At 41.5% G+C, this 14,644-nt stretch overlaps 1 protein-coding gene across 1 annotated transcript in view; it reads left to right on the top strand.

Annotated features, from left to right (window-relative positions):
• The window catches only part of LOC143379167 (mitochondrial amidoxime reducing component 2-like), a 36,883-nt gene that overhangs the window by 7,812 nt on the left and 14,427 nt on the right, over window positions 1–14,644 (top strand). The window contains exons 3-4 of the mRNA XM_076831585.2: window positions 633–792; window positions 1,772–1,912. Coding sequence (XP_076687700.1) covers window positions 633–792; window positions 1,772–1,912 — 301 coding nt within the window. The remainder of the gene's footprint in view (window positions 1–632; window positions 793–1,771; window positions 1,913–14,644) is intronic.

Genomic DNA, 14,644 nt, shown 5'->3' with positions numbered 1-14,644 from the left:
CACTTCTATCACTGTCACACAAAGACAGGAGCTGGGATATGAGCCCACCTGCTGCCCAGGCTTTTGCTTTTAGTGTTTATGTGCAGGCAGGGGAAACACTTCCACAAATGACATGTTTTGAGCCAAATAAATTCATGGAGGAGAAAAGCCATTGCAACTCAGGGTTAAAAGTTTGTGGGTCAATGTTTAATGGGTTGAGTGATGGATCTGTTGGTGACCTGGCAGACTTACTCTGTCACTGACAGTGAGCAACTTTTTTCTTCAAGGATCTCCACTTCATTGCACAGGCAGCACTCTAGGGAAGCACAAACCCTGGGTGGAAAAGAGATCAGGGATGTTTTGTATACACATTAGGATTTGGGAAGCTCTTCCCAGAGCACATTCTACACCCTCCCCCACTGGGCTCTGCTGCTGCCTAGATTTGCCCTAAGGTCCATTCGATAGCCATCACTACTCTGCATGGTACATGCATTCACGTAAAAAAGTCACCCTGTGGGGCTGGGGATATAGCTCAGTTGGTAGAGTGCTTGCCTCGCATGTACAAGGCCCTGGGTTCAATCCCCAGCACCACACACACACACACACACACACACACTAAAGAAAATCATCCTGTGTTCTTGTGACCTTTCTAGGCTATTTGGCCTTGACATTCAAGGCAGAGACTGTGGTGATGAGGTCGCTCAGTGGTTCACCAACTACTTGAAAACGGAATCCTACAGGTTGGTTCAATTTGAAACAAGCATGAAGGGAAGAGCATCAAAGAAAATTTTCCCTTTTGTACAGAATTACCAGGTGAGCTCACAGATCCTCTTCATGTCCACCAACCACACTTCTCTTTCTAGCTCTCTTCCTAGCCCACAAGAATCTCTCTGGTGGCCCCAGTTAGAACACCATGGCAGTGGTCAGGAGGGTGGTCCTAAAGGTACAACCTGGGTAGATACCAAGGATAGAGAGGAAAGTGGAATGAGAGCTGTGTCAACATGCACAGAGGACAGAACACGGGAGATGTTGCTAGGGGCAGAGCCGGAGGTGACTTCCAGGTAGATGGAGACTTAGGAGAAAACCAGAGAAGCAAAAGTGAGAAGGTTGGGACTAAATCCAAGTTTCCTGAAATAGCAGAAGCAGGCTTTCTGCAGGCTTCCCGTTGTTCAGCATGGTTATTTCAAGGGCTGGGAAGGGACTTCCTCCCAAGGAAAACTACCTCTGTATCAGCCATGGTCCAAAGACCAAGGCCTTTGACCAAGGCCAGTGAACCAGTGATTAAGATGCAAGTACCCTGGGAAGTTGCTCCCTGTAGCCATGGAACTACACGTTCTTTGAGGGTAGGGAATTTTATCTGCTTTGTTCACTGCTTTGTTCCCCATCTAGAAGAGTGCCTGCTCCCCATAGGTGCTTAATAAACGCATCTTGAGTGAATGGGTGTTGTTGAACTAATTCTTACTAGAGGGTAGCTGATTGGCAGCAGATGTTTCTCTGTTTGATGAGGAAGTGGGAAGGGCTGCTGCTGGGGACAAGGGTAAGAAACATGGGAGAGGAAGTCTGAAAAGTAATTTTAGCCAGGAGCCAGTCCACGCTGCTGCCCTGTCACTGTGTGTGGATAGGAACCATGTTTCAGGGCTGAACCTGGCTAGTTTCTAAGCCCACAGTCACCTCTGCCTCCTGAATACCACTCCTCTTTTCTACACTTGAATGGTTTTGATTCTGGACTTGGCTTAGCTTTGTGGTCGGTCTAAGCAACTTCATGGTCTGATTGTGTTGTGTTCTTGGACAGGTGGCTTATCCAGACTGCAGCCCAGTCCTGATCCTCTCACAAGCCTCCCTGGAAGATTTGAATACCAGACTGGAGAAGAAAGTGAAAATGGAATACTTCAGGCCAAATATCGTGGTGACAGGCTGTGATGCTTTTGAGGAGGTAAGTGACCTGCTAACTTGTGCTTGGATATGCTTAGGGATCGGCATTGACTCAGGTCCTCCACGGCTGGTGGGGCGGGGGCGGGGGGGGGGGGGGGGGGACTTTCCTTCCTTCCAGTTCACCAACTTTGTGGAGTTGCTCACTTATTTCTACTGCCCTCAGCTCCCTGGCCTCAAGGGGGCGCTGCTCACCCTTTAATACGTTGGCTCCAGGGCATAGAAGACTCCAAATCATAGCAATTTTGAAACTGGAATATATAATCACAGCTCAGGGAGAACTAAAGGGAAATAAAGATAAAGAAACCAGCCATTTCCTACTTTCTGGCACCACCCAGAAATGCTCTCAAAGATTTGAGTCCTGGGCCCCAAAGTGAAGGATAGAGGGAATCTGCCTTTGAACAGTGCCCCTGGAGACACTGTTTGCTGTGGTCTGAGTTCTCTCCCAGAACACCCACATGCTCTCATAATGTAACTGGCAGCCAAAATTTCCACCCTCTTCAAGCACACCCCATTGTGGCCTTAAAGGAACACTGCATCAGAAGCCAATCATGATCCTGTAATCTGCACAGGACATACAGGACATCTACCTAGTTGGGTGTTGCTTGGTCCTAGGAAACATCAGCAGTCAGACATTAAGCATGGGAGGGGGAGACTAGACATTTTGAGTATGGGAAGTAACAATGACAGATATCATTAACTGAACGAATTAATCACTTCATGTAATTATTGGATCCTCAGGTTGACCCTGTGCAGGGCGTCTGTATTATTATCCCCTTTTTATAAGGAAACAGAGGCTCTGAAATGTTATATAACTTTGTACAACAGGTAAGTGGTATTAGAACCAAGACTTGCAGCATCAGACTCTGCAGAGTGGGGGCGGTGATTCCATTGTAGAGACCCAAGTTGTTAACTCTGAGAAGAAAAGCTCTCCAATACCCCAATTCTTTGCTCCTGTGGATGACTGCACTTCCTTTAGTGTGAATACAATGTCCTCTCATTTGTTGGCAAATATTGTCCTTTAGTTAAACCTTTTCACAGAACCTAGTTCAAATCTTTAGGTATGTGCAAGGGATATTTGCTCATTATTCTATTATTTGATAATTTAAAAATATCAGTGCATACGGAAGTTGTCTGCTTATTGATTTTGTCATTTGCTCTCTAGTTATTTATTTATTTTGCAGTGCTGGTTTGGAACTGAACTAGGGCCTTGTATGTGCTAAGCTTGTGCTCTACCACTGAACTATACCCCAACATTGTTAAATTTTAACAAATTCATGCTCTATTATGGACCAGGCATGGTGTCTAGGATCCCTGAATATAGAGATGAAAAGATGGGGCTCTTGCCCTTCAGGATGTTCCAGTATGATAGACACAGCCATGAGAAATGACAGCCCAGCATGAGAAATGTCTTAATGTACACACTTACAATGAACCAGGGATGCCTAGAAGTGGAAAATACTTAAATCTGCCTGAGGAAGGGAGGTATGGGAGTGCAGAGGTGACAGATCAAGCCACCAGGAGCAGTGCTATGCATCTGTGTATTTGGGTCTTCTGTGGTTTAGGCCTGAGAAGTTGGAAGGTCTTTGTGGGTAAAGGAAGCGCCCAGTTGGAAGGCCTACGCAGGAGAGGCCGTGATCAAAGAGGTGCCATGGAGTATCTCAGAATCACTGGAGTACCGGAGGGAAAGAGAAGCAGCAGGAGGAGGCTGGGTGGGGGACTGGAGGCTACCACACTAAGGAACATGGATTTTAAACTGTGACTATAGAGGAGCTGGTAATGATTCTGAACAAGGAAGTTATGACTGGTATTCCTCCAACAAATATCTGCTGATTGCCTACAGTGTGCCAGGCGCAATTACTCTGGCAAGTGCATTGAAAGGAGGAAAGCCTGAGGCAGATAGGCCAACCCATGGTCAATCACCAGATGGTCTCTTTTCTAAAATGCATCTTAGCAGGCCTTACCTGAAACCTATAGCAGCATCCAGGTTAGGTCTGTGATTCTTCATTGGCAGTACCAGGCCAGATGAATTTCCTGCTGAGGGTACCTGGAGAGGCACTGAGTGAGGAGATGTAGGAATAGTGAAGGTAAGAAATGAGGAGGCTGTGGAGGATGTTGGAGGGGAAGAGGCCCCAAGGGACTCGGCCATTCAGCTCTCTTTCTTTCTCTCCCAATAGTATTCCAGGTTAGATGAAACCTGAGCTGAATACAATCTGAGGGTCGCTTTAAGAACAAAAGGAACATCAAGCCTCATTTAATTCTGGGAAAATGACTAGTGGAGTGTATCTAAGAATAGAAGCTGGGCGCCTGGCGCACACCTGTAATCCCCGAGGCTCTGGAGGCTGAGGCAGGAGGATCACAAGTTCAAAGCCAGCCTTAGCAACTTAATGATGCTCCAAGCAACTCAGCGAGACCCTGTCTTTAAATAAAAGATTAAAAAGATTTAAAAGGACTGGGGATATGTCTCAGTGGTTAAGCACCCCAGGGTTCAATCCCTGGTACCAAAAAAGAAAGAAAGAAAGAAAGAAAGAAAATAAAGAAAGGAGTCATAAAGATTGGATTAGAAATTAGTTCATGAAGCAAAAGTTCCTTCTTAGAGCTCTTTAAGTTTGTCCAATATTTTTTGAGAAACATTCTTTTAGGGAGCATGCTTTTTCTTGATTTGTCTCCACTGAATGGTAAATTGGTTTGGTATTAATTTTGGGTTAAGATCTTGAGTCAAGAAAATTAGAGAGTCGCTCTCACTCTGGCTGAAAAATTTTTGTTGTACTGTACCTTAAACTTAACTTAAGGCTAATGAAACCCTAATCCTGTTCTCAGGCAATCTGAATGAGTAGAGTCTTTTTTAAAAATGACAAAATGTGCTCTCAAGTTCACTTCTTTTATTCCTGCATTGGGATTGGCTAACAGAAATGGTAAATAAGGTCAGATGCTCTTAATTTTCTGGAAAGTCCTCTGGCTATGCACATTAAAGAAAGAAAAAAAAAACTCCTTAGTATGAAATGATGCTTGTATTGCTGATTAATTCTGCCTTAAATTAGAAAGTCCTGTAGTTAAGAGCCTGATGCATTAACCTGTCTTTTTGGTGCCATTACAAAACTATAACCTTTTCAATGAGTGGTACTCTGTTAAATATTAATGGAAAATGATAATGCACATAAATACTTAATAGACCAACTTATAACAAAAAATAGCAAACCTAAGCATGGTGCAAAAATTCAGGCTATTGTTATTTTATTCTTCTTCTTCTTATTATTATTATTGCAAAAATATAGAGCAATAGGAGAATGTATTGTGCAATATTTACTCTATGTGGCCCAAAGTACTTTTTTTTTTTTTCATGTAACTCAAAATATTCAGCAGATTTCAAAAGGCTTGGGCCAATGTGGTGTGTTTGAGTTCTGGGAATGCAGAGCAATGAAGTTTAGAAATAAAGACATTGACCAGTACTTCTTATCTCTGTGGTTGACCATTGTGGGGGTCACTGTTTCTTGAACTTTGTTCACTGTCCTCCTGAGCTGGACTTGACATTTTCTATGGGATGCCTTGTTTGTGTCAGTCCTTGCTCCACATCAGGAAAGAACTAGAGCCAGGCACTGTGGCCAACGCCTGTAATCCAGAGATTTGGGAGGCTGAGGCAGGAAGATCAGCAACTTAGTGAGGCCCCAAGCAACTCAGCAAGGCCTTGTCTTTAAATAAAATATTAAAAAGGGCTGGGGACGTGGCTCAGTGGTTAAGTGCCCCTGAGTTCAACCCCCAGTACCAAAAAGTAAATAAATAAATAAATATTTTTTAAAAAGAAACTTCTAGAGAAAAATCTGCTTCTGTTCTACAACTGCTTTTGAAGTCAGGCGGGTTTGGTTTGAATCCCAGCTCCACCACTCACTGGCTGTGTGAATTGGCTCTTCCCAGCCCTATCCTTTCTAACTGGTGAGATACAGAATTTTGGCAAATCATCATTAACCAGATTTTTTTAGTTCCTGATGACCTGAGATGGGACTAATTGAGGTTTTATTTGGCTGCTTGGATGACACTTTTTTCCTGGTAAAAGAAGAGTTATTTCCACCTGGCTTCAGGGATTTGAGGTATTAATAATAATAATAATAACTATATGTAATATATAATATGTATATATATAAATACTTTTTGAGTTTTTTTGGTACTAGGGATTAAACTCAGGAGCACTTTATCATTGAACTACATTCCCAGTCCTTTTTATTTTGAGACAGTCTCACTAAGTTGTTTAGGCCAACCTTGAACTTGTGATCCTCCTGCCTCAGCCTCTGGAGTTGCTGGGATTACAGGCTAGCCCCATTGCACCCTTCGTAACACTGTGGCTCACATTATTGAACAAGATAGCAGTCACTGGGCCAAACCCTTTATATGCATTATTTCATTTAATTCTTCTTGATACCCTTTCCAGATTGAATCACAACTCATTGTTGGGTTATAGTACCACTTTAGTGGGTCCAAACCAATATTTAAAAAAAAAAAAAAGGAATAGAATATAGTAAAAGTATTAGAAGGTATTAGAGTAAACAATATGTAGAAGGATTAGGAGCTGTTTAGCACAACTTTTGTTTGTTATATGCTGTGTGTGAATGAGAGAGAGGATTAGGAAACAATGTAAAATGTAATTTTCACTATAGGTCACATTGGAAGATGCTCCATAGTTAATTAGGCAGGTTAGCATTTTGTTTGTTTGTTTGTTTTTCCCGAGGTCACCAAAACACAATATCTTTTTTTTTTCTTTTAATTTTTTTATTTGTTCTTTTTTAGTTATACATGACAGTAAAATGTATTTTGACATGTCATATATACATGGAGTATAACTTCCCATTTTTAGGGTTGTACATGATGTAGATTTATACTCATTACGTATTCATATATTAACATAGGAAAATCATGTCTGATTCATTCTATTGTCCTTCCCATTTCAATTCCCCTTCCCTTCCCCTGACTCTGCCCTGTCCAATCTGGTAAAACTCACTTTCTCCCTCCCCCCATCCTATCTATTATGAGTCAGCATCCGCATGTTGGAGAGAACATTTGGCCTTTGGTTTTTGGGACTGACTAATTTTACTTAGCATGATAGTCTCCAGTTCCATCCATTTACCAGCAAATGCCATAATCTTCATTCTTCTTTATGGCTAAGTAATATTCCATTATGTATATATACCACATTTTTTTGATTCATTCATCTGTTGAAGGGTACCTAGGTTGGTTCCATAATTTAGCTATTGTGAATTGGGCTGCTGTAAACATTGATATGACTGTATCACTAAACTATGCTGATTTTAAGTCTTTTGAGTATATGCCAAGGAGTGGAATAACTGGGTGAAATGGTGGTTCCATTCCTAGTTTTCTGAGGAATCTCCATACTGTTAGAAGCCAAAATGATTAAAAAAGGGGACAAGGATCAGGGATTCCTTAAGAATTTGTTGACAAAATTCCTTTACTTTAGAAGATCTCCTATGTTTTCTTTTTGGTTTACATCTCAGTAACTTGAAATATTTGCCAGAGTGCCTCTTAGATGCTGGGAAAGAAGGAGTTGAGGCATGTCAAGCCCCTTTTCTATCAAGAAGAGAAGAGGCTGTCTCTGGGGGCTCTCCTCCACCTCCTTCAGTGTTTCCCACTGCACTCCCTGAGTGAAGGAGGCACCCCCTGGGAAGCTCGTGGCCAGGATACTGAGTGAAAGATAAAGTCAGAAGAGATGCACAGAGGCCCCTGGCCAGCGGATCTCATGCTGGCTGTGCACTGGACCTGGGAGCCTCAAGCAAGGCTGATACTTCTGTCTGAGGTGTAGCCTGGGCAGAAGGAGCTTTTAAAACTCCCCAGGTGATTCTAGCATGAAAACTGCATTCCTTGAATTTTCTTGGCGTAGCCACACTGATGGTTGTCATTTGCTAGAAAAAGTCCATGCCACCCTGAGCATGCAACCCTGGCTAATCATTTAAACTAGCAGCACAAGGTTGATTTACCCAAAACTTCTACACTTCTCCCCTCCCCACTCAAGACTGATTCAGATCAACAGATTACCAGCCACAAGATTTCCTTAGTCATTTCCTCCTAAAGATACAAGGAGTTTAACCTGGGCTAAGATGATCTTTCTGCAAGCTGATCCACCATCTCCCCAGACTTGCTGACTTACTGAATAAATCTTTTCATTTGTTCCAAAAAGTGTCCTCCATTCATGGGGCTCTTTTTTGAGTGGTGAGTAAAGGGACTTTGATTCAGTCACACTTGGAACAAGACTGCAATCAGCAGGAGCTTCATTTGTGCCTGAAACCAGGGTGGTTCTTCCCTGGGTGAGTTTGTTTTTAACTTCCCTGAGCAATACTTTTTGATCTTAAAAGTTAGCAGGTTCCTCCAAAAGATTTTAAAGGTTCTTTGCAGTCCTGGAATTGTATAATTCCTTGGGCATTTTCTTCTCTCTGTTAGTATGTGCATGTGTGTGTACATCTTCCTGAACACTTTAAATCATTTATAGATTACTTACTATACCTAATGCAATGTATGTGCTCTGCAAATAGTTATTATACTATATTGCTTCAGGAATAATGACAAAAAAATCTATTTGTGTTCAGTACAGGTACAATCTTTTTCCCAGATACTTTTGATCTGCAGTTGAGTGAACCGGAAAATACCCAAGGGCTGACCGAGCTATGTTCCAGCTTTTTTGTAAATGAACTCATTTAATCCTCAAATTGCTTAAGAACCATTTCTCAGAATTTCTTTCACAATACCTTTTCTAGTTTACCCTTGACCCTGTGCGAACAGGGATTTTATGTGAGACCTGTTGAACTGAATCAGAGGCAAGGATCTGCTTTTTGAAGATCATAGCTCACCCATCTCTAAATGTTGTTATCTCTGATTGAGGAGACCCTAAGTCTTTGATGACAATCGTACATGGGTATTCCTTTTGAACAGTATCATACATGAACACATGTTCATAAATCACAATTGAGGAATAGTCACTTGCTTTACCATGTTACTCAAGAGACAAGCCCATCAAATACAGATGTTGACATAGAGATGGAAGAGTAGAAGTGGGTAGGAGTCATCTGGTGGCAACCTTACCACCACATCTTTCCATCCCTGCCCTCTGGTGTGCTGTGACTCATGGCCTGGACCAAAGGTGTGAAAGAGCAGCCAGTGCATCCCAGGTTGCTGCTGTTTGTGAACTGGGTTGGTAGTCCCCTGGCCCCCACTGACCCTGCTGTTGCAGAGTGGGGTCCCTTAGCATCTCTGACAATTAGGACCCAAGCCCCAAGGGGGGACTAGGATGTCTTTTGTCCATTTGGGCACCATAATTCTCATGGCTTTAACTTCCCTTGGTATGTGAGTGGTACATGTACAACCACATCGGCTTCACAAAGTGTCCAAATCAGTGCAGACACATCAGACATCAGCAGCCATGTCTCAAGATCTCTTCCTTCCTTTGTGTAGCCTACTGCTACTGGTGTTCCTAAAAGCAGGTGGTGTTCCAGGAACAGAAGTCAGCTAGCTTTAAAGAAAGTCTTAGTCTGTTATCCTGTCCTTTCCCCAAGATTTTTCAGGTCCGAGTATCCCAAACAACAAACTTCTCCTGGCAATTTGTTATGCACTTCAGGGCAATATTATAAAATTAGGATATTGCAAGTCAAGTGCAAAATTAGAAATGTGCCTCTTGTGTTTCTGTAGGTGCATATGCCTGCTATTGTGTAACATGAGGATACTTGTAATTTAAGGATAAAATATACTGCTTCTCTACACAGTGCTGTTCACACATGGGGTCTCAAGAAAGCCTCAGGGAATCAGGGCTCTGGAAAGATTTTTAATGATTCAATTCAAGAAACTTTTTTGGATAAAGTTAGGGTTATTTTTGGTTTTGTTTTGTCTTTGTTTTTAGTATAAAAGTAATTTTTAAAGTAACACATCCTGGATGGGGGTAAAATTCAATGGGAGAGCCCTTGCCTAGCATGCACAAGGCCCTGGGTTCTATCCCTAGTACTGCAAAAAAAACAAAAAAGAAACAAAAAGAAACTAGTAATACAACCTCTGTATTTTCTGTATGTAATTTGAAAAATTAAGTGAAGTTTAATGAAAGTAAAAAAAAAAAATCCATCACATTTTACTATCACATTGTGTTGTGTTTCCAATGTCATGGATGTAATATCGTGTAGAGAATCTTAAACTCCACCATTTATTTATTTATTTATTTATTTATTTATTTATTTATTTATTGTGGTGCTGGGGTTGAAACCAGGACCTTGCACATTCTAGGCAAGTACTCCACCAGAGAGCTTCATCCCCAACCCCACATCATTTCACTTAATGGTATATGGCAAACATCCTGCTTTGCAAATTTGTCACTAGCAATGGCTTTAGAGCTTCCTATTAGTGCATCATATGATTCTGCAATAACTTACTTAACTATTCCCTTGTTATTGAGCCTGTAGACAGTATTCCATTTTCTCTTACATAATTAATGTTTTGTAAAATAGTCTTCTTCTCCATTTCTAAATTTATTCTTAAAAAATACTAAATCAGCGTTTTAAAGATTCTGCATGTGTATCACCAGATTTCTTTCCAGAAATCTTCTACCAGTTTGCCTTCCCACAAACTGAGCCTCTTCATTATACCATTGCCAGCAATCTATAATCTTTTTTTTTTTTAAAGAGAGAGGGAGAGAGAGAGAATTTTAATATTTATTTTTTAGTTTTCGGCAGGCACAACATCTGTTTGTATGTGGTGCTGAGGATCGAACCCGGGCTGCACGCATGCCAGGCGAGTGCACTACCGCTTGAGCCACATCCCCAGCCCCAATCTATAATCTTTAAAAGATTATAATTTGATAACTGGAAAGTAATGTCTCAGTTAAGTTGGTAAAGCTTGGTGTGTGGCCTCCTGCCTTATTCAGTCACTGAAGGGAATCTAGCCATGTAATATGCTAGTTTTACTTCAGCTGAGAAAACTCATTTCCTGCCAGTTCACACTATCAATGTCGAAGTTCTGAAACATTTATGTTTGCAGAAAGAACTTCCTGGGTGCTGAGCTCTGAGATAGATATTAAGATTATAGAAATGAACTCAGTGTTTCTGTCTGCCAGTGTCTCTGCATCAAGGGGGACTGAGGCATTGCAGTACTGATGACATCTGAGATGAGACATCACTCTTCCCAGAGCTCAGAAGAAAGAAGCCCTCAGGGTACGCTATGTTGTGTAGGGCATACTGAAGATTTGCTAGGAACTGGATCCAAGTGCAGGAAAAAATGCCAGTGGGTTTTTTGTAGGGAGAGTGATCAAATTTTGGATTAGGACATTAAAGAACACTCGTTTGCTTGTATGCCTTAGAAGTGGAGAAACAATCTTTGAGTCATTTCAGCTATATGGTACAATGGGAAATATATATTTGGTCTTTGTATCTGGTTGCTGGCACAGAGCTCCTGATTCTTGGAATTTGTTGAGTGAGAGGAGTGAGATGAACATCTTTTGTTATTCCCAATGAGCCCCTCCCAATCGTACCTGAGTTTATGGTAAGGAAGCAGCTCTTGAGGGGAGTGGAAGGTGTCTAGATAGCTTTAGGATGGGGTTGGTCACCTGAAAAGCCAAACCATGATTAAAGGGATGGGACTTTCAGGTGCTGCTTTGAACTTGATGAAAGGGAGAGGGTCTAGAGGTTGAGTTCAGTCATCAGTGGCCGATGATGTCATCGATCATGTTTATGAGATTCATAACAGATGCGAGTGGTGGGAACATGAGGTGAAGAGGTAATTCTATAAACAAGGCCCACTATACTGATCCCACACATGCTTTTTGTTGTTACTTTTTATTTTTTTTAGTTGTTGATAGACCTTTATTTTATTTATTTATATGTGGTGCTGAGAATTGAATCCAGTGCCTCACACATGCCACGCAAGTGCGCTACCACTAAGCCATAGCCCCAGCCCCGGTGTTTTTTTTTTTTTTTTGGCTTGTTTTTAAAGCAATTTACCTGTAGTTCTGCCTGGCATAAGTCAACAGGGCAAGGTACATTCCTCAGTGAACAGTCTGCTACTTGCCAGAGAAATGCAGACCCCAAAGGCTCCTCCTTGCCCATAAGAAGAACACACCCTGAAGGGGAGGATTTTTGTAACCTTTAAAACAGACCAGATTCCAGAACTCAGGGAGACAGAATAATTAAAAGCAAAACCCTCTAACCATAAAATCTGCAATAACAAGTTCAATTTGCATGGCCAAAGTGATCCAGCATTGCTTGGATCTTTAGCATGTCATTATAATGATCTTACCCTCTATGGGGTAAGATCATGCACACTGGGTATTTGGAAGCCTAATGCAACCCTGCCATCAGTCAGAAGTCAAGAGAAGGACCTGACTGGACTTTCTGGAAACTTCCCTGGGACCCCAATGAAACTGGAGGGCAGGAGGGGTGCATGGTCCCTCTCTTCTCTGATATAACCCACTGTCTCCCTTGAGAATGTCCCTTTTTTCTATCCTTTTTAATAAACTCATGCCTGCTACCCTGAACGACATATCTGAAATCTTTCTGGCATAATCACAAGAACCAGTGATCGAGGACATCTGTGGTCACTTTGGCCCTTTGATGGCCTTGCTGTGCAAAAAAATGAAACCTCTGTAAAACCACTGAAAGAAGGGGTTCAGAGAGCTTCTGAGCTGGCAAAAATAGAGGTGCTGAGAAGGTGGTGCACCTGAGAGGGTCTAGGGACTTGACCCTACCCCTTGCCCTATGCAGCTCTTCCATTTGGCTATTTCTGAGTTAAATTCCTTATTAATAGGCTGATAACAGTAAAGTGCTTTCCTGAATTCTGGGAGTCATCCTGACCAAGTGTCGGACCTTTAGAGGGGTCAGGTATGGTGGTGCACGCCTGTAATCCCAGTGACTTGGGAGGCTGAAGTAGGAGGATTATATTTTTGAGGCCAACCTCAGTGATTTAGCAAGCCCCTCAGCAACTTAGTGAGGCCCTGTCTCAAAATAATAAAAAGAACTGGAGCTATAGCTCAGTGGTAAAGCATCCCTGGGTTAAACCCTCAGTACAAAAATTAAACAAAATAACCTGAAGAGGGGATGTGGGAACAGCTAAGCATTTGGTAAGAAGCAAGGGCAGCCTGGACTTGACAGTGGCATCTGAAGTGGGGACACTCTTGTGGGATTGACCCCTCAACCTGTGGGGTCTGTGCTCACTTCTGGTAGCTAGTGTTAGAATTGAACTGAATTGGGGGATGCCCAATTGATGTCACAAAGTTGCAGAAAGTGTTGGAAAAGAGTGTGTATTTGGTGTCAGAGGAATCTGAGACTAGACTAGCTAGACTAGGATGATTTTTTTTTTTTTTTTAATGCATGGTTGGGATTATAGTGCTTCTTTTAAATAAAAAAAGAAGAAAATTAAGAATTGTCCTAAAAAGCCAAATAACTTAAAAATCTTAGGCGGAAGCTTTGCAGAAATATTTCTATAAATGATACACAGTTTTTTATACAGATTTGACATTTGGTCAACAATGGATGGCTTATGCAGGTACAACCATGGTCCCATAGATTAGAAAGGAGCTGAAAAGTTCCTGTTGCGTAGTGACAGTATAGTCATCATAATGTTGTAGGGCAAGGCATTATTCACCTGCTCTGGGTGATGCTGGTATAAAGAAATCTACTAGGCTGACAGTTGTAGAAAAAGATGGCACGTACAATTAAAAGACTGTGCTTCTGGTTTATGCATTGTACTGTGATTTTTATTGTTATTTTAAGTGTCTTCCTTTCACTTATTTAAAAAGTTTACTGGAAAACCAGATGCTGTATTACAGTAGCAGCAGCCTCATACATCCCTGTTTACCACATATCTTGATTACATTGGATACAATTAAATGACCCTAGAAGTGTACAAGATGCACTGCTCTTGTTGCCATTAAGAGGCCATACAGCCTAGTGGTGGAGTAGGCCATTCCATCTGTGTTAGATGTTTGTACAATGACAATATTGCCTAATGACACTTTCTCAGAATGTATCCCTGTTAAGAAATACATGTCTCTGTGAGTGTGTGCATGTGTATACTGTACTATTTTCACTCAGCAACATCTAACATTATTCAGTGTTAATATAGGTTTTCATCCTTCTTTTTATTGTCCTAGTCGTATTGTTGTCTATACATCCCATGTGTATTTAGCCAGTCGCTAGTTGGTGACTTTCTGAACTTACTGTAATCATGTGGGATCATCAATAACAAATAAGGAAAATTGCTATGGATTTCAACAAATCAAAAAGTTTTGCTTGTTTATTTGCTTCTTCATTCCCTCAATTTATGCCACAATGGTTTAAAATTGCTTCTAACAATTTTATACACAATACAGTAGAGAAGTTTTTGTTTTTGTTGGTACTGAGGATTGAACCCAGGGGCACTTTACCATTGAGCCATATCCCTAGCCCTTTATTTATTTGTTATTATTATTTGTGGTACTGGGTCTTGTGTATGTGAGACAAGCACACTATCAACTGGGCTATATCCCTAGCCTTTTTATTTATTATTTTAAAATAGGGTCTCTGTAAGTTGCTGAGGCTGGTCTTGAACTTGTGATCTTCCGTCCTTAGCCTCCCCAGCCACTGAGATCATAGGCGTGTGTTATCACATCCCATATACAATAGAGCAACTTTTGAGTAGCTGTTAGAAAGTCAGGAGCTGGAAAAAAGACACACTAAACCTGGGACTGAGATTAGGAGGGAAGAGAGGGCCAAGATGGTGGCAGTAG

This window comes from Callospermophilus lateralis, chromosome 13, assembly GCF_048772815.1.
Source record: "Callospermophilus lateralis isolate mCalLat2 chromosome 13, mCalLat2.hap1, whole genome shotgun sequence".
Lineage (NCBI taxonomy): Eukaryota > Metazoa > Chordata > Mammalia > Rodentia > Sciuridae > Callospermophilus > Callospermophilus lateralis.
This window is presented reverse-complemented; position numbering and strand designations above follow the sequence as displayed.